Source organism: Crocodylus siamensis, chromosome 8 (assembly GCF_052110815.1).
Source record: "Crocodylus siamensis isolate JL-2025a chromosome 8, ASM5211081v1, whole genome shotgun sequence".
In the NCBI taxonomy this organism is placed as follows: domain Eukaryota; kingdom Metazoa; phylum Chordata; order Crocodylia; family Crocodylidae; genus Crocodylus; species Crocodylus siamensis.
Genome location: NC_143402.1, coordinates 8,979,097 through 8,999,662, shown reverse-complemented (window position 1 = coordinate 8,999,662; position 20,566 = coordinate 8,979,097). Strand labels below are relative to the sequence as shown.

The window sequence follows — 20,566 nt, the reverse complement described above, 5'->3', positions numbered from 1 at the left end:
AACCAGACATGCTGCAAGGGAGGTTGCATGTCTGCCTCATTTCCTCTACCTCTTTTGAAGACTGTCTCAGGGGCCATCAGTCTAGTACTTGTAGAAACTATACCTAAAGCCACTGGCAGGAAGCTAGACATATATTGCACTAATACACATGTGGGCTTGCACTAAAAGAGTATATATCTCACTCCTAGAAGACCTAACAATATACTTGGTATGAATTATAGTGCCATAATTCAAGCCTTGTCAAATAGTGGAACTTAATTAGAATATATATATAATTGTGGGGGGGGGAAAGCTGACGAGGACAATTGCTTGTTTGAGCCTCATGCTACAGAAGATAATGAGAAGAGAATACATTAAGCAACAAAAATGTTCTCTACCTTCAAAGAGCAGTGGGGTTTGATTAAAAAACCCCTTAGCAGAGCAGGGGGATTCAGACAGAGCTGAAAAGTCTCCTCCCTCAGATCAGCTGTATCTCATTTCTTTTGTTTAATTTTATAACCTGTGGACCACGCACCTGCAGAGTTGGGCTTAGGCCTTCTCTGTAGTTCCCCCTTCTGCTACCATAACTTAAGCTGGCCGAAATTATTCACTACCACCAAGCCAGCTGAGTGTAAATGTGGCCAGGTGACCGGTGGTTCTGCACAGCGCCACTCAGCAGCTCTGCACGTCCTGGGAAAGCTCCAACTCTTGGCGGGACCATGGCTACTAAGATACGGTGCTTCTACCACTAATGCTGGCTGCCACAAGTGGTATGGATGCGCATCAGGTTTTCCAGTATTTTATGAACTAAGCCAAGCTTTGAGGTTTTTCCGTTATAGCTAAATGTTCTGGCATGTTTAGGATTAGTGTCACAATGCTGTCAGGTTTTGTGAGTCAGCTTTTTTGGATGCAGTAGTTTTTGCAGCAGTGTGGAAAGGACGCCTCTTGTTCAACAAGTCATTGCAGACAATAGGGCCAAATCTGAGTTGCGGTCTCTTTAAAACGCTTTGTCTGGGAGTGAAGGGATAAGGGCATAAATGAAATCCACTGATACTCCAGACTGGGATAAATGGCCAGTGAAGAAATTCTACATGTGGATAATTTTTTTTTACTCAGAATTTACTTTTAATTTAAGGATGGAGCATCTTGAAAAGAGTTTATTCTGTGCAACTGAAATTACCATGCTGGTGACCATGCAGCCTAACAGCTCTGGGACTGGTAATCCATTGCGTCAGCCTATCTACAGGTTATGGGTCCTTGGCCAGAGAAATGGGAACTGTTCTACCTCTAAGTAGCATGCAAATCCACCTGCCTTACTTCTGTGCCGCATCCCTGTGCTAGGTAGTCTATTAATTATTATCAGGGATCCGGGCTTTCTGTTTGCTGCAGAAAAACATGTTTTTTCTCCTTTAAAGGGAAAAATCCAAGTTTTTCTCCACTAAAGAAGAAAATAATGGATATTCCCCTTTAAAAGAGAAAATGTGGGAAACTCTGAGTTTCCCCTTGCAGGCTGGCAGAGTTCCAGGCTGCGAGGGGCTGTTTGGGGTGTCACGTAGATGTGCGTGCACACACATGCATGTGGTAGCCAGGCAGCGGTGGAGAGCTCCCTCCAGGTAAGTCTTTGGGGGTGGGGGGCCACCACAGACAATGCACTGGGGAGGCGGCAGGCACAGGTCATGCCACAGACAGCCCAGATGGCAGAGCTGGGGGACGTACCCCTTGAGATTTCTGTGCCCACAGAAGGGTGCAGGGCTGCAGCCTGGCTGGACCAGCTCTGGAGGAGCCGCCTCCATGGCCCAGCAGACTAGACCTGGCACAGGAGGAAGCACCACGCCACCATAGCTGCCAAACCCTGCCCACCTGGCAGCAGCAGGGGACACAACTCCATGCTGCTGCTGCTGCTGCCATGCCACACCATGGCAGCGCAGCATTCCCTCCTATGCTGGGTCCTGCCCTCTGGGCCTTGGAGGCACCTCCTCTGGAGCTGGTCCAGCCTGGCTGCAACCCCACACCCTGCTGTGGGCACAGAAATCTTGTGGGGGAAATGTACCCCACCGCCCCTCTATGCATCACCTGTGCCCACACCCCCCCTTCCCAACACAATTGGGTCCTGAGGGTAGGCAGAGGGCAGCCAGTCTGGAGTGAAGTATGTTGGGAGGGGCCGGGGGCTGTAGGTTGGGAGTGAGGGAAAGGGGCAGGGACAGGGCACTGGTATATAGGGCTGCTCAGCACCACAAAGCTGCGGGGGGGAACGTAGGAGTGGAGGGGGTAGCCGCTGCTGGGCCTGCATCCTGGTGCGTGAACAGGGCAGGGGGAGCTCTGATTTTCCATGATAAAATAAAAACAATCTAACACCAAAATATATAGACATTTACCATTTATTTTATTATAATGATTGAGGCACTGGTAGGCTTCCCAATTGCTTTAAAATAGTAAATATATCAGTGAAATATTGTGTTCAGCTGATACCTATATATAGCTCGGCATTTTATTTTAATAGTGGAAAAATGCAGATTTGGGGGTTTTAAATCAGAGAATTTGGGAGCTTTTAATAGGAGAATTTGGGATTTTTTAAACAGAGAGAAAAACAGGGTCCCTGGTTATTATTTACTCATGTTGTAGTAACCTCCAGTTATCAGCCAGGGGCTACAGAAGCAAATCCAGTCCCCTCCCTGTTTAAGGACTGGACGCACTGCATGTAATCAGTGTAATCTATACCAGTTTTGTACAGGTACATACATTACACTAAGACTCAACCAATGCAAGAAGAAAGGGAGCCGGAAAAGAGAACTTGTCTGCTAATGATGCCCTAATGAAAATATAGTACTGCTCATGCCTACTGAATAATCAATGATGACTGCCTTCCTGCATCCTATAAAGTACATTTTTACACTAATAATAATTAAATGCATGCAGTTGGTCATGTTTCAGCTAAAAGCAACTTGACATGTTCTGTTTAGTATCAATATATCCAAGGATGTGTTCTCATGGCCATGCCATAGTCTTCCCTGGCAGGCAGAAGCAAGCCCAAGTGTAATAATGCTTTGAGCTTCTTCAGAGCCTGTCCTCTAAGCAGGTCATTTATAAAGCTAGGGACGCATTATCACCATTGGATTACTTGAATGGGGAAATGGGGGCATCCAGTTCTGAAGCCAGAAATAGAACAGCCAGACAGTCTTGCCTTCCATCAAAAAAGGTGTTTACAAGGTAAAATAATATTCATACAGGGTGCATTTGGGTTTTGAGCAGCTGGTTGTGAAGTGCCAAGTTCCTTACTGGTTAATAATTTAATAAGGTAGGGGAGGGAGGAGAGAGAGAGAGAGAGTGTACCACCGATCTCTTAACTGTCGTGATGAGCATACAAATATATTGTACTGACAAAGTACTTGGTTATTGATCCATAAAAGGAGTATAATAGGAGATATGTTACACCTCCATAAAAAAGGATGATGCTGATGTCAGCTTCAGTTAACTGGTAGAGGTGTACCGATATATCGGCTGCCTATTGGATCAGCACCGATAAAAGGGAAATGACATTATCCATTATCAGCTTTTTTTGGCTGTAGTAGCCGATAATGTTTACCAATAATTATGCCTTCTGGCCAGAGCCCTGGACACCTGGGTTCCCTCCCACAAGCTGGGGTGACCTGGAGCACAGAGGACCCAATGTGGATACAGCGGCCTGAGCCGTTTTCCACCCCGACCTCCACTGGAGTGGAGTGGAGCAGCTAGTACAGTATCCCAGGTGCTCATCTGGTGTGGATTGCCAGGCTGGGGTCGGGGTGAGCACTGCAAGAGGCTGCGAGTGCCACAGATGGGGCGTGGGGGTGCCTGAGGGTCTGTGCCCCAGGGACTAGGGGAAGAGTTTCCTCCCTGCTGTGTGCAGCAAGGTCCTCCCCTGGCTCCTAGCTAGGGTGACAACCTGGTCCCTAAGTTGAACAAGTCCCGGTCCGAGGCTGCTTGACTCTGGGACAGCATGTGTCTTGCATTTGCAATTTCCTGCAGGGATCGGGAAACAGTGGGTTTCCCTTTGCAGGCAGGCAACATTCAGGCTGCTTGGGGCTGCCAGGAGCAGGACACAGGGGGCTCACGTGCATGTGCACATATGTACACATTCATGTGGCCAGGAATACAGCCAGGCAGTGTTGAGAGCAGCTCCCTGCAGGTAAGTCTATGGGGGGAAAGGGATGTGAGGTGGGCAGATTGAGGCCCCCACAGTGAGGGAGGAAGAGGGGCAGGGGCTGAAGACACTGCCCAGCTAGGGCAGTGCATGGGACCTGGGGCCAGGGCAGGGAGTGAGATGGAGCCATGGGCAGCTTTGTCTAGGGTGCATGGGAGGAGGAGGTGGAGCAGGGAGGAGGAAACAGCTCCCTACAGCCGTGCATACTCCTCAGGGGAGACGTGCCCCCCTCCCCCAAGATTTGTGCACAAGGCAGATGTGGGCTCGGGGCTCCCCACCCTGCTGTCTTTCCCTTGGGAGTCCTATGCTGGCCCTACGCTGCTGCCCACCTGGCAGCAGTGGGGGCAGTGAGTTGTACCCCGTGCTGCTTGCAGGCAGGCAGGGGGCGTGCGGCCAGCACGAGGTTCTCAGGGCAAAGGCAGCAGGGCAGAGAGCCCTGAGTCCACAGTGGACAGCCTGCATCTGCACTCACCCTTCTCAGCCCTGCTCCGGTCATGGCCAGGGGAGAGCAAGGAGGAGAGGCAGGCATGTGCCACCCTACCCTCAGTGCAGGCAAGTCCTCCCCTTCCTTGGGCTGGGTCCATTCAGCCTCCCCTGTGGGGGATGAGGGCTTGCCATGCCCCTGGCAGCAGTAACACCAGGAGGAGCTGGAGTCCTGCTTCCAGGACCTGGGACTCAGCTGGAGGAGAAGAGTGGCCTGGTTTCTTCAGGCCTGGAATAGTCTCATTGCCCAGCCCTGGCCAGAGAGAGGAGAGCGGGGAGCCTGGCTCAGAAACCACCCAGGCCTAGGCAGCTAGAAAGGCACACACCTTCTGCCTCAGCCTTGCTGGGCAGGCTCAGGCAGGTGCCCCTTGGCACTGTTACTTGTACTCTGGGGGTTGGGGGGGCAGCACTTTTATTAGGACAGCTCCGACAGCCACTCCAATTAAAGTACCGCAAGGTCTCATGTATAAGCGTCCCCACGCTTAAAGATGGCAGCAAGGGTACTTGAACTAAAGCTTATTCAACAAGCTTTAGTTCAAGTGCCGTTTTTAAGTGCGGGGATGCTGATATATGGGATGGAGGAGGCTGTTGGAAAAGATTTATGTCAGCAGTTTAAAGTGCCTTGCATTATTACTAAATATTGGTTATCAGATCAGCATCGGCCGAAATGGTTGGTTAATCATCGGCTATCGATATCGGCGAAGGAGATCTTTATTGGTGCACCTCTGTTAACTGGCCTGCATTAATCCCTGCCAACACCCAAGGAATTCCTTCACTTAAATTGCCCTGGGATTGAAATTTCTTACTGTTTGCCTTGGGTACTAGTAAGGAAGCCCTGAAAACTAGAATGGGCCAAATCCAATAATTTGTAGGCCAGGTTGCAACAGGGGAAGGGATGGGATATACCAGCTCTTTTCCCTATTTCTGAGGCTTTGTCAGTATTTAGTCTGAAAATCATCCTGGTCCTACATTCTCTATGGGCAAAACACAGCAGTCATCACACATCTACTCTGTGGCGCCTCCTGCTCTTGGTACACCATTTACCCCCATAAAGAAGACACTGTCCCCGGGGATAAGCTTCCTGAGCAGGTCCTGTCTTTTCATTAGTACAACTCCTCCATGGGACTCAGTCCCCGGGTGCAACATGTCAGTGTTTTTGAGGAGTGCAGTGGCAGCGCTAACACACACCCTTCCCATCTTACACAAGTTTCAGTGCCCCCGCATGTTCAGATCGAGAGGTACATTGCACATTGATGCAACTTCCTGAACTGGTCCCAGGTGCCTGAGCATTATGGGAGAAGTGACTTCTTCCCTCTCCAGTTGGCATCCTCCCTGGCAGTCCTAGCTGTGCCTGGGGGGTCAGTTTTTGGGCTTGGCAAAGGTAGGATTCCTTACAGTCTGTTGCTATCATGCAAGGCTGGAGAAGTGGTGGTATAAGGCTAGGCCATGTAGCTCCTAGAATATTAATGCTTTAAGGAAAGCTGCCAAGAAGAGCTGTCATTAAACTTGAGTAGGTGTGAACATCACTCAGCTGATTGTTCTTGCTAATCAGAGCTTATATCCATGTTCCCCCTCTCAAGACAGTTGTTCCTCGATCTCCTGACACATCCGCAAAGGTGGGGGGGTACCTTTCTTTAAAGCTTTTGCGATTCTTCAAATGCCTGCAGACACCCTGTTGCCGACGCATGGAATTAAATGAGCAATACCCAAGGTGGGGGAACAGCTTGTGGCGCAAGTCCAGACTGTCACGATAACCCAGAGAAATTCAGTCATGTCTTAGATGGAAAGCAACCCCCGAGCAAAGGGGGCAGTGATAAAAATTCATGCTGCAAGATAGTGTGGAGCCATTCCAGGGCTGGGGCACCTTGTTAGGACACAATCAATGGCAGGGCTGATTTTACCACCAAGGCAGCTTCCAAGGGCTGGATCTGCAGAAAGATTTAGGTGCTCAAGCCCTGCAGGCAATTTCAGTGTCTCCTGCTGAAGTTTTTCTGCTTTGTGCAGAACGCCGGGGATTCGTTAGGCCAGAGAGAGAGTACACACAAGGCCAAACTTGTATCTCTGGTATAGTATTTAAGGTACTTGTCTGGGGAAGAGACCTGGGTTATAGTCCCTGCAGCAATGAATTTGTAGGCATTCTACATTCAGATTTCCTGTGCTAGTGTAAGCTATGTCTCTGCTCAAGAGTTTGATGCTATCGCTGTATCATCTGGCTTTTTTAGGTATCGAGAAGCCTTTAGACTGGGGTTTTCCAACTGTGTTTAAAAGAGAGTTCAAATTCAGTGGGAACTGGTGCATAAGTGGGAGATAGATCTCTAGCTCCCTTAGGTGTGAAAACATCTCCTAAAGGAGCAAGAAGTTTGAGAAAATATACAAGCATGTTCTTAAAGAAGTGCCCCATGCCCATACTAGAGTAAGGTGTTCTTATTCAGGCAAAGATTGGATTTAAAACTAAGCTACATATATTCTCATTTTCTGCTGTGGGAAGAGCTGCAGCTACTGTCTGGAGAGTAATCATACCCTCCTCCACAGTCATTCACAGAAACAGCCAAATTTCCCCCAAGAGGGAAGTTACCAAGTATTTTGTGGTTTCGCTCTGCCCTGCTGCCTGCCTGGGGAATTGCCCAGCACCGTCTGTATTTGAGACATTCCCCTCTCGGGTCTCCTCCCACCCAAGACTGGACGGGAAGGAACTGAGTCAGTGTCTGCCACAGTCGCTTTGTCCACACGCTGCCATTAAACGGCAGCAGGAAGCGACAAACAGGCGAGAGAGAGGCAGGGCTTGAGACAGCGCTCGAGTAGACTAGAATTTGGCCTGAGGCCGAGTTGACCTGAGGCCGAGCTCCCTTTGGGTTGCACCTGTTTGATGGGTTTCTAAAAGTCCCTAGCTAAACCGCGCCAGTGAATTGCAACACAGGCTTGGCAGAGGGACATCTTGCTTCCCCCAGGGAAACCTACAGGGGAAGCTCTTACACGTAGTGGAAATATGCCGCGTTACGCACAGAAACGCACTTTCAATGCCACGCGCAGGGGCCGAGCTGTATGTTTTGCAGCTGGCTTTCACCACACAAGGGTGAATCACTTTCGCAGGCTTTGGATGCTTTGCCTCCTATAGGAATTGGCTTTTAGTCATTCATGAGGCAGCTGAGCTTTTTCCATGGCAGAAAGCCCCTTTATGTCCTTTAATAGAAAAGCAAACCCTAACTGAACACATCTGGTATCATGTTTCCAGTCTAGCGGCCTGATAGAAGAGCTCCAATCTCCCTCTGACGGCACATTTTACTAACTGCATTATCCTATGTAAAAAGCAAAAAATACTGCCGGGACCTGTTAATTGCATAGCCCTGGTGTGGAGCAGATCAGTGCCCCTAACATTTATTTAATCACCGAGAACAGAAAGAGAGAGAGAGAAAGGCAGGCTCATGGAATACAAATGCGAGCGTTAGCATTATGGCCATATTCCTCCCTTCAATTAGTTTTGCTCTTATTACAAACCGCAGAGTTAGAAGGGAATTAAAATGAAGTGTGACAATGCTGCCTTTCCATTGGGTGAGATTTGTAGCATTTCTTTTTTTTTTTTTTTTTGTCCCTCATCACTCCAGAGACTTGCAGTTTTTCCCCTTTTCTTCTTCCTTTTGCATTTTAAAGAGAAAAGGCAAAAAAAGGAGCTACATTGCACCAGTGATGCTCTGCAGACAGGGCAAAAGAGAGGGAGAGAGAGAGAGAGGAGGATATGATATAGTCCGTATGAAATGGCTGGAGGCTGACATCCACAGCAGTAGTGTTGGCTGTGGCATGCAGTTTGGGATAGGCACCATATCATTAGTTATTATGGGGACAGCATCAACACAGAAGGGCTCTGGACCTAGCTGACAGCTCCTAAGCATTACAGTGAATACAGATAACCCTGTCTGCCCGTGTGAGTCAGCACTCACGAGTCCAGTTATTCTCCTGATCTCCTGGGATTAGAAGCTGCATAGTCACCAGTTCAAGTGGCCTGTATACACCACTCCTGGGACTTTCAGTGGGACGATTTTTGTTCTTTAGTGTTAAACACATGCTTATGGTGGTCCAGGCAAATACTTTAGGTAGAGATGGAGCCGGGGTGAGGGGCTGGGAAGATGCACCCATCCAGGGAGGAGGTAGGATGCAAGTTGAGGAGACCAAGTGCTGTTCCCCTCTATTAGTTTTCCAAACAACAGCATCTCACTTTGTACGTTTGACACAGCGCTGGCCTCTACCTGCATCAACCGGCAAGATTTCTATTCCTGCCCAGTGATGTAAGAGCTAAGCCCTTCTAATGACAGATTCATCTGAGGGCTGATTTAAAAAGAAAATATCAAGCAAGCTGCAGCATAACACTCTTGAGTGCTTTGCTAGGAGATTTAGAAATACATAGTACTTCCAAACCACGGACCTTGCATTTAAATCATTCCCTTGTTTGCTGAGTTTACATTTAAATAGATGGTAAATGAAACAAGATGTGATGTGTGAATAACTGAAATCAGAGCTGAATGGGTTGTAATACTTAGTGACCAGTGTGTGTAAAAGTTTTTCACTGAAATGCTGATACCTGCTTTCTGATGGACTAGTGCCTTTTCATTGTTATTGTCCTTGTCAGTAAAGCTTTAAATTTATTCATGAAGCAAGCTGGAGCTCAGGTGGCAATAGCTAAATCCATTTAGCAGTAGGAATAAGAGGAAAGCCATTTTAATGTTCTCTTGCAGTGCTGCAGTACTTAGCAAACCCAAAGGATATTAATTACTCAGCATGCTCTGAGATGTAAAAGCATGAATTTATCAAGACAAATGCATTCAGAACTAGGCTAAGTCAACAGTAATTAATGTGATGCAAGAGAGACAGAGAAAGGAAGGATTAGCTGAACCTACCACATTAGCATAGCACTAGTTTAGGGGTAGTGTAGGGATATTGTGAACTGTTAGGAGACATTGTGAAGCATCTTTGACAATAAACGTGCCTCCCGTTTGTCAGATCTGCTCCTTGAATGTGAGTGTATTCATAGTTTGTATTGCCGAGAATGTGAATCAGGTTGCGTCTGAAATATTGAGATGCAGGTTTGGCAGTAACAACAGCAGAATTTTAATTTAAAATCTTTCCCTGCAATGTTGGACTGCATCTTCGGAGAGGAGGTGTATGTTTTTTGTTTGCACAAAATTGGTCTAAGCTGTTCCAATATTTTTGTGGTGTTTAGCAAACATATAATCGTGAACACATCCACAGATGAGTGGCAGCTAGAGAGATGAATTGGTAGGCTCCACTTGACAAATTTAAGTGTAGCATGTGTATTTATCCCACATCCATTAGGGCAGACAAATGGAAAATCCAGAGATGACTGCTCTGCAATTTAACAGTCACAGAATACTGAGAAGGCTGATGTCTTCTTCATCATTGATAATAGGTCAGATTTGAAAAAAAAGCCCCTCTCTCTAAGACTAAGGCAATTTAAGCGAACAAGTCTAGCCATGCTGTGTTTGAAGTTGATTTACTTTGCACAGAATGAGTAAAGCTAATGCTAATGCTTTGTCTCTAGGACATGGGGACGATCTGGACGACTTCAGGTTAGAAGATGCACTGGATGACTTTACAACCAAGCGACGTAAGTATGATTTTCTTCTTTTTAAAACAGAAGAAGAAAAGAAGAGATTAATATGCAGTTATCTAGTTGGGTTATGCGCAGATGGGGGTGGAGGGGCGGTTACAAGATGTTGCCATCTTTTCCTGATCAGATTCCATTCCCATGCTTGTCAACAGCTAAAGTAAGTGTAAGTCCTACAAAATTTGTTTCTAACCTTTGTGCTGTGATGCCAGGTAGCAAATCACATTGCTGTAGGATCATTCTGACATCCCAGTAATACTGAACATACGGTTGTTGGGTTCCTAATTCCTTCTCTTGTCATTCATTCATTCCCCTGCTTGCCTGGAAGCCAGCAAGTGATTCATTTCTCTTCCAGCAGGCAAGGACAGTGGGTTTTGAGATGGCAATTAGTGATTTACACCTCTTGGCCATTCCCCTCTTCTAATCGTGTCGCTTAGTCCTTCACAAAACTCTCTTTCTCGCCTGAATGTTTTCCTTCCCCAGCCAATTGCACGAGCGCTTGGGAGTTGGGGGATAAGTGGGAATATCTTGGAGACTCTCATTCTTCCTACCTGCTATGGGAAGGTGTCGTCCAGGTGTCCACATTGGGACGCCCACCCTGTCATTTTGTCATGAACGCCGTGTATATGGTTGCCATAGACGCTGAGGGGAGAAGGAGAAAAAGGGTTAGGAACGTATCAACTAGTGAGGAGAAAGGCGCAGAGGCCCTTAGCATCCTCTTTACTCCAGTCCCAGTTAAAGCCAGCTTAGATGGCAGGAAGGAGCCACAATGCTTCTTTCTGCCACGGGGCCAAGGTTTTCCCCGGACCAATATTCAGCTGCTTTTATTGTTCGGAGGATGCATTCTTTCTTTTCCTGCCTCTGCTTGCCCAAATATTCAGATACAATCTGCTATTTTAGCCTAAAAGCTCCCTCTCAGCCAGACAGATTATCGCACTTCCCTGCATAACCTCCCATGTTTGGTCTGGGTAATTCAGACTGAATCATCTCAGAGCAGTCTGTATAAAGCACCAGTGTGTTTCCTCGCAAGCATTTTACTGTTTTCAAAAGCAGTTCATGCTCCCTGCAAAATGCAGCTGGGAGAAGCCAGCTGGATAAGGCCATATCCGAGTCACCAGGTGAACATGCATCCCATGATGCATGATCTGGACAAACATACTGCATACTGACACAAGTTTCACAGTGCCACCATCCATCAGGCAGTATCTGTGGAGAGGACGGCGCTCTTGTGGTACCATCAAAACGACTCCTTTAAAAGCACACTGACAATAAAAAGCAACACCTTTGTCCAAGCCGGTACAGCAGCGGGAGATTACCCTCTGGTGACAGGCGTTACCCTGTAGAAACCGTCTCTTCACAGCACTCCAGTTTGGCTGAGTTAGAAGCGCTATTACTAGCTTTGCAGTTTAACATTCTTGATGTAATTTTATGCCAGAGATCTTTTGCCCACTTAAAGTAAAGAAATCTGAGCAGGGAAAAGCTTCTTTCTGCTGTAGATTGAGTTTCTTTGGAGCTTCCAAATCCCCTTCAGCACCATTGTTAAACAGTAACAAAGGAAAAAACAAAACAGTTCGTTCAAATTAGTTAATACATCATCACATCAGTTACAACAGATCACTTCTAAGAGGGATGTGTTATTCCTGGCACTCCAAAAAAGACAAATATCAGGTGTTGTGGCTCAGTGCTCTTTTCATGGCAAAGTTACATTATTGCAGAAATGCAAATGTTGGATAGCTCCATTCTTTAGATCAGTGTTTCCCAACTGGTGTGCCCCAGCACAGTGGTGTGCCACCAGAAATTAACAGGTGCGCCGCAGAATTTTGCCACAGCAATGAGCTACAGTGAGCTTTTAAGTGTGGGGATGGGGAAACGCCTTGACAGGTGTGCCTTAGAAAATGGTTATTAATATAAGTGTCTTGGGCTGGAAAAGGTTGGGAAACACTGCTTTAGATATTCTCAGACTAGGCTCCTGGGGTCCGATTCTGGTCAGTTTCACGTAATAGCAGTGCCATTGCATTTAGTGGAATGATTCCCGATTTACACCAGTATTAAACAGGCCATAATTTGGCCCATGGTCTTAAATAAATTGAGGGAACTCTGGGTGAGAAGCTCTTTTGCTCTTAATTTTTACTAGCAATTCTATGTACATTGATGGAGACTTCAATAAATTTAAAAAAGCCTGTAACTAGTACTTTTACTAGCCTACATCACTGAACAGCCAGGAGGACACCGCCATTGTAGGGACATCTTCTACTAAAGGAAGTGCCCTTTGACTTCAGGAGGAGCTGCATGGATATGCAGTGATGAGACCCTGGGTGTTTGGAAATGGTAGGTCAGAGTCTCAGCTCAGGTAGGATCACTGGCTCCAGCAGAACTCTATATGTTTATATACATTGAGCAGGTGGCCCATAAAGCAATGACTGTTTTTTCTAGAGTGCTCCACAAAGCTCCAAAACTGAGAAATTTAGACTACAGGGATCAGCTGTCCCCTCTCCCCCTTTCTAATGAATCTTCCCAGATCAGCGCTAAACCAGCCAAGTCAAGAAGCATCTGTACAAAGCCATCCGCCACCAGCGCAACAAGATTAAAGTAGACAACTACAAATCAAGCATACCAATTACTGTCTTGCTTCCCCTCACATGCATGTACAGATACTTCATAGCAGTGGACCCTAAACAACTACCCAAGCTACAAACCGCTTGGGAATGAGCAGCTGGTCACTCCTTATTTCCACATGCTACACTGCATAAAATGAAGCTACACAAGTGGAACCACTGACTGGCAGAGTTTTGAAACCCTTTGCTTTACAGCAAAACCACCGAACCAGTCTTCTGGATCAGATGCGTCTCATTTTGGAATTCCTATATGAAAGGCATATTCTTTTAAGACCTGGGGTCCTGGGATTTGCTGGGGCCAGAAGCAGCATGAGAATGTGGGTGAATAATGAGGCATTTAGACTCTACAGGCACTGGTCTAGGAGGCACAGATTCAGGATCAAAGCTAGCAACTCCAGCCCTCTCCCTTGCAAGATCCCTCTCAGATCTGTAGGGCTGAACTGACTACGCTCAGGCAGCGTTAGGACACTGCTCCAGAGTATGGGCTAAATGTAGAACCTCGGACTGCTCTGGTCCCAGGTGTGGAGAAGGGGAGGAGGTGGGTTGTGGGGCATCACATACCTTATACCAACTCCTCTCCATACCCCTGTGGAAATCAAAGTAAAGTTCTTCTTTGAACCGCATCCTCCAATTTGAAGCAGGAAGAAAGTGCCATAAGGTCACAGAGATCAGCCGATTTAAAATGACGGCAAACTACTAAAGGTATCACCAGTCAAATATGTTCTGGTATTCAGAGACGCAGACAGAAATTAATAGGAACAGGGCAGCCACAACTCCTGTTCATATTTTATTCATACTCATGGTAATATAGGCCATTACCAAGTCAGCAGATTACACTGTAAAACAAGAACTGAGTTTGGGGTTTTTTTATTACACTATTGACCATATCAGGCATTGCAGCATTACCCTGTTTCTAAAAATCTCTCTCTCTCGGATTGGAAATCAATGTGAAATAATTTTTCTTCCTTTAAAATAAAGGCCTCTCCTGCACTGTGTGGCAGGGGGTACTGTAAATCTGGAGTTACGGATTCAGAAGACCTGAACTGGTAACAGTGAAGAAATCTAAATAGCACCTCATTGTCCTCAGGCGTGTTATTTTATACATGATACTTGCCCCATGCTGCTAGCAGCTGGTTCCAGAACCTGTGTGGCAGGTCAAGGTAGTTTTGCTGTGGGTTAAATTCATCCCTCTGTGCCCCAAAGAGACAGAATTGGGGTCTTTGCACAGGCTCATCACTAGCGTGAGCAAAGCTTCACACTCGGCCCTACTCAGGTTCACTCAGATCTTTAACTAGCCTGATTCATTTTGGTGGGATTCCTTGTTCAGCCTGAGGCTTTGTGGTCTTTGAGGTCTGCAAATGCAGAATATAAAATGAATTAATGCAAATGCAAGGATTTCCACTTTATGCCAGAGCTCAGCGAATGGTGAAAAGGCATTGCATATCATTGGACACCCTGTGATTCTATGTGCCCTGGGTGTGTTTTATGCACCCTGTGACAAATAAGCACTTGTAGTTTGTTCCCAGACATGGGGTTTCCAGGTGACACCAGTAACTAACATTTATCCTCTTTTTTTGCATCACAGCAACTCCAAAGCCACCCAGGAAGCCATCAGGTGAGTTGTCCTTTTCCAGTTCGCATTGAAATGAAGTAATGAGCGGTTTCTCTGCATCACATATGCTATGGTGTGTAGCATGCTGTTTCCCTGCTACACATATAGTCCAGGCCTTGCAGACAGGACAGGAACAATAGCATTCACAGGGATTTTTTTCCTTGAAAACAGATTCAGTTACATGAGCAATGGACCTAGAATGACAGGGCATGGAGGGGAGTTAGCCCCAGTCCCTGCCAGTGCGATGCCATCATTAGCCATGCAATGACACATAGCCATCGCAGCCCGGGGTGAAGGCCCATTGTGCTAGGTACCGCGCAAGCAAAATCATGAAACTATCCCTGCCCCAAAGTGCTTCCTGTCTTTAATGCAATTGTCTGTGGTAATACAGATGGGAAGAGTATGTCCCAGCTCCACCACAGGTTCCTGCATGGCTTTGGGCAACTCATTGGACTGCTTGGTGCCTCCATTTGTCTTCTCCATGACAATTTCTTCTCTCTTGCATGGAGGAGAGTCTCTTCAGTGTCCACTGGGTTCAGAGACATCAGGAATGTGGATGCGTGGGGAAGGTTCTGTTTCTGCTGTCTAACTAGCTTCATGGCTGGGATCCAGAATTGCAGCGCTGGACTGGAGCTGAGTTTGCAAGAAAGAGTGGGGTAGGAGAAGGAAAAAGGGGACAAAGACCCTGGAATGGCCCCCTTCATCAGGCACTAGATATGGAGCTGTGAGACTCCTGGTTCTGGTCTCAGGTTTCACTTGTCTTGTGTGTGACCTTAATTAAGCAATTAATTGTGGGGCCTCGGTCCTCTCATTTACTGATGGTGGCAGAATAATGATACAGACACCTCTGCAGTGTGCAGGTTTCCTCCTCAGAGCCTGTCTACATGGGCCAGTATAGATCATTCACAATGGAGGACAGCAGACCTGTCAGTCAATGACTGGCTCTTATGGGTCAGTGCCTTTGCTCTGTTGTGTTGGAGTAAGTAACTGGCCACTGCATGCTCCCGCAGCCCAAGGGATTCCCTGTGATGCGCAGACACCAGTGGAGCTGGCTCCTGTGCTAGTCTTTGCTTGTCCGCCATTGCAGAGGGGATGGCCAGCAGTGGTGCAGTCCTGGGGAGGGACACAGCTTTCTGTAGCTAAAGCCCTGCTGCAAGTGCTCTGAACTGTGTCATGGTCATGGCCAGCCCAGGAGTGGGACTGCAGAGCTCCTTGCTCCCAGCCTCAGTGTCCCAATCTACTAGTCTCTTGTCAAAATAAGATGAGAATAAAAATCCAGCATAGTCAGCCAGTCAGCTCTCACCCCACGTGGCTGAGCAAACCAGCAACAGGCCCCCTTGTTCATCTGCTGCACAGAAAGGAAATGTGGTTGCGATATTTTAAAACTGAAGAGCAGATGGACAGGATCAAAAAAGAATAGGGAAACGAAAGAGGAGAATGACTGCGAGACAGGAGTGGGGCGAGAGATTTCCACAAAACTCGGCACTGATGCTGCAGTGATGGGCACCTCCCAGAAACTTACAGAGCAAGCTTATGTGGGTCTCTGCCTGTGATTCAGATCCATGTTCCAGCATTTACAGCAAACAGATGGTATCACATGCAGAATCCAGTCACACGCACTACGTCCCCTCTTCCAGAGTCAGCAAGTTTTCCAAGGAAGAGAGTAATTGTACTAGGTGGACACGGACAGCCAGTTTGTGCAGGTCCTTGAATGGCCCTCCATCACAGCAGTGCTTCTGCTTGCTGGCATGTTCTCTGCTCCGCTGCGGAAGATTTGAGTCACTCCAACCAGACGCACGGGAGCTTGCTGAACCCTAGGTGTCAAGGACAACTCTAATCATCAGGCCAAAAAAAAAAAAAGTGTGCATATATGATCATAGGACCAAAAAAATATGTGGGGGTATGCATGCATGTTATACATACATGTATTTCTGGTTCCAATGAGCAAAATGGCTCTGTTTTAAACAGAAACCTTTTTCCTGAGGATGATCACAGTTAGGTTATTCAAGTCTTACATGTGCAGTATTGCCTTGACAACTGCAAGCATTTTTTCCCCCAACACTTCTCAGAGCACTGCATGACCGTTTGAATGGACATTACTGAAAGCAAAGGTAAAATGGGTCCAGATCTAAGAGGTAAAGGTGGAAAATGAGGTGTGATCAGAGAGCTTTGTAATGGAATTATGTTCCAGCAAGCAGACCTCTGTGGTATCTGGACAGTCTTTTCAACTGACCAATTGTGAGACACAGCATCTTACTGATAAGGTCAGAGTGGCTTCTGCCTACAACAGGGTCTCTGTAAGCCATGACAAAGGCAGCAGTGAGCTCGTGTTTCCCAGTAAGCGCTGAGCTAAATATTCTAATAGTGCCTTTAAGGAATGGCAGTAAGGTCACAGAGCTCACGGGAAGCTGGCAGGAGGAGCAGGCCACATGTGGACTCCAGGCTATTGATGATGTTCTGCAAATAATAGTCAGCACAGTGCCTGCCTGTCTTCACATTGAGGTTTGTGAGATGATGAACAGTGCACACCAGCTGCGTGGGGCAACACAGGGCTATCAAGCAGGAGAGAGGCCCTAGCAGAAATCTGCTCCTCATACAACGTTTTTCTTTAGGTGACCTTGACCTGGCAGATTTCTTTGATACCCTCCCAGAGACAACAACCAAGCCGGCAAAGACCACCACTAAGCCCCCAAAGAAGTCAGGTAATGCTGCGCTGTGTAGGAATGCATGTGCACCCTCCCATGGCCAAAAGGTGGGATTGTGGAGGGTGACTGGAGGAGGAGGCTTGTGAGGGCTCACAAATGCAGCTCACCCAGAGCAGCACTGTGTATTTGAGGGCACATATGTAGGTGCCACAGGACATATAGAGCTTGTTACCTTCGTGTGAGCCAAAGGCAGAGAGCCCTGAAGGTTTGGGAGCATTCAGATAAGAAGCCAAATTTGGCAACACAAACCCCTCCCTTGTACCAGTGCTCCTGGCCTGGGAGATCTCATCGCCTTGGGCCCAGTTCTGCAGCCTCAACTTTGTTCTCTTGTTCCTTCAGAAGACATCAGTTTATGGGATGCCATCCGCACCACCACCACCAAGCAGCCGAAAACCACAAAGGCCCCACCCAAAAAGCCTCCAGGTATATATATATTTGTTCCTGAGCAGCACACAGGACTTAATGATCCAGGTCTTTGAGAAGCAGAAGGTTGCAGGGTGCAATCTGGAGGAGAAGGAATAGAAACTGCACCCTGCTGAGTCGACCTCGTTTGGTTTCTGTGTTGGGAAACAGGGGCATCACCCATCCCCCACGTGCCCCAGGCACATCAAGCTTGTACTTCCCTTATTTCCCCAGCAGCATTTGAAGAATTTTAAATTTTGACATCTTAAAAGTAGACTGAGACTGGTTTTCCCTTGGAACTAGGAGGACTAGAAACACAGTCCAAATGTGAAACAAAACAGTGCTACTGCTTTCAGTAGGGGGAACCAGCTGGTGCTATTCCTTTGATTTCAGTGGAGTTGCAGCTAGTTATGTAGCAGCAAATCTGGCCCTGAGTGAGTGACTCCCAGGCATTTAAGAAGGACACTGATGCTGAAACCTAATGATAGCAGTCCCTTCTGACACCGGTAACTGGTGCTGACACTGATAACCATTTCTCAGCTCAGCATTTTGCCAGATATTGTGGAGTGAGTTTTGTTTCAGTATTTCTGCATTTCTCCAATACAATCCGAAGTCCAAATATGCTTCTGAAACAGGGGTTTGAGTACTAGCAAAGAGTCAGTTGACCTGGATCTGGCTTGGTCACATTTTTTACAATAACCACGCAGCAAAGGTGGCAGAGAACTGTTCTCTCATTAACTAACTTCTCAGGATGCAGAGCTGTGTCATAACTTGCATTTTTCCCTGTTACCAATTATTCCAGTCACAAACCAAACATCTCTGAAAAAAAAAATCCTTCCTTTTCCTTTAAGATTTTCCCTCCTATTATTTCTACTCAGAGAGCACTTAAAATTGTCTGTTTCACCCTGACCTTTTCTATCCCGCTTGATTTATATAATTTCTTGGCGTTTGATCCACTATGCAAGACAGTTTCTGCAAGAAGTACATTACATTTATCATAACAGCAGCACGAGAGCACAACACCAAATGAATTGCAAATATCTCCCATGATACTGTGTACATAAACTGGAAACCATATGATATGTATCAATTACTGCATCTCTCGCACTGCCACTCTGGCAGGACTGAGCCTTTTCCTGATTAAACAACCGCCCAGAATTAAAGGATTAGATTGGCAAGTGTTGAATGAAGTAGGCTAGAGCTGCTGGTCCAAGATGCTAACCAGAGCATGTTATTTTATAGCAAAGGATCCTATGGATTTCGACCTGGCTGATGCCCTTGATGATAGGAATGATGGAAAAGGAGGTGGAAAAGGAAGTGGGAAGCCCGGCGAAGGTATGTTGATTCACTTTCTTCCTTTGCCCTAGATCCCAGTGTAAATCCTGCTGCTTTTTTACTTATGACTTGAGGGAGTGCAACATGCAGTGAGAAGAATGCAGTAGCCCCCTGAGACACAGCCTCCATTTCAGCTGATTACAGCACAAATTTATAACAGCTGATGATCCCCCCTCCTCTCCCCTCCCCAGCCCTCCAGGACCTGATAGTTAGTCCTCATTGCTGAATGCAGCATGCGGCAATGAAATGCTGCAGAATGCCCAGGACAGAAGGAACCAGAGAGACCTGTGCAAAAGCTGGAGAATGACTGACTATTTTAAGGCTCCTTCCCAGATCTCTCCTGGAGATGGTTTCCATTTCCCTGAAGCCCCACTGGCCAAACCCTGCCATCGAGTACAGCATACAAACCGCCTACCCCAACTCCCTTTGGAACTGCACATGCACCCGAGCGTGGAATAAGGTCACTTCATTGATACTGATGGGGGGGATCAGGCCAATATAAAAGGAATGAGGGAGGGGTAAAACCTGTTAGCATGAGACTGATTTGAGGGAAATACGGCTGTATTAAAGGACCTGTGTCCAGGTCCTTGCCAGCTGCTTTATTCACTTAGTTATTTGACCCTTAGGGTCATGTATTCTTGTCATTTTGACCCACTGAGTGGTGGTGGCTTTGATCAGTTCCCCCTATATTGGTACACCTTACACTCAGAAACCAGCACTTGCTATTGGCATTCTTGGTCATTGCAAAGACACAGAATGATCCTAATTCCCAGTACAAGAGCTGAATCTAACTGGGCTGAGGCATCTTTCCACCCCCCAAAATATTCCAGTAAACAGGCTATTTATCTATAGTTATTGTTCCCTCGAGCACCGAGCTAGAAAACAGACTGAGCACAGCTTTTTTATTGCTGCCAAGACTGCAGTATATGCTGCTTGACAACATATGTAATTAATAGTCAGGTATTATATTGGATGTTACTAGCTAGGTGACTTGTAGGGACTTTGCTTTCAAGGCTGGTTTAAAACATCAGTGTCCTGTAGGACACCAATGGCCAGATCTTATCCCACCCTTTAGGTGCCAGACAACATATAGGCACCCTGCTCAAGTGCTGGAAAATGCAATCATTTTGTAACAGGCTGTCATCTTAGCCTTAAAATGAAGTCACAAAAAGCAGCGAGGAGGAGGAGGTGTCCTTTGTGTTAACAGTGTTCTAGGGATTCAAGCAGGGTGGAATTAGCTGGCTAAAAGGTAAAAGTTGGACTTAGTCTGAAGAGTGAAGGCATTAGTGTCTCTTAATAATCACCAGGTAATTCCTGTGCAAGCTTAGTCAGCGTTGCTCAGCCTCCCATTATGACCTCCATTCAGTTTATGTTGCTTGTTTTTTTAATCCAGTTGCAAAATCTAAAATCAGTAAAATGCTGTTTTCTATGATGAATTAATGAATAAAGAATCCTATTCCAGGCTCGAAAGGTAAAGGTAGCCCTTCACGAGGTGGAGAATCGGGTAAGGAGTCTCTTCCTGGCTCCCAGCTGCTGCTCTTTCCTTTTACAAGTCGCAGCTTTCTGCCACCCACTTTACTAAGCATCAAATACTCCTGTTGTCTGCCTGCATGCCACCTTGGGATTTCAAGGTGTTGG

At 46.8% G+C, this 20,566-nt stretch overlaps 1 protein-coding gene across 1 annotated transcript in view; it reads left to right on the top strand.

Annotated features, from left to right (window-relative positions):
• The window catches only part of CD99L2 (CD99 molecule like 2), a 72,545-nt gene that overhangs the window by 31,196 nt on the left and 20,783 nt on the right, over window positions 1–20,566 (top strand). The window contains exons 2-7 of the mRNA XM_090059175.1: window positions 10,194–10,259; window positions 14,460–14,489; window positions 17,099–17,188; window positions 17,531–17,614; window positions 18,836–18,928; window positions 20,391–20,432. Coding sequence (XP_089915301.1) covers window positions 10,194–10,259; window positions 14,460–14,489; window positions 17,099–17,188; window positions 17,531–17,614; window positions 18,836–18,928; window positions 20,391–20,432 — 405 coding nt within the window. The remainder of the gene's footprint in view (window positions 1–10,193; window positions 10,260–14,459; window positions 14,490–17,098; window positions 17,189–17,530; window positions 17,615–18,835; window positions 18,929–20,390; window positions 20,433–20,566) is intronic.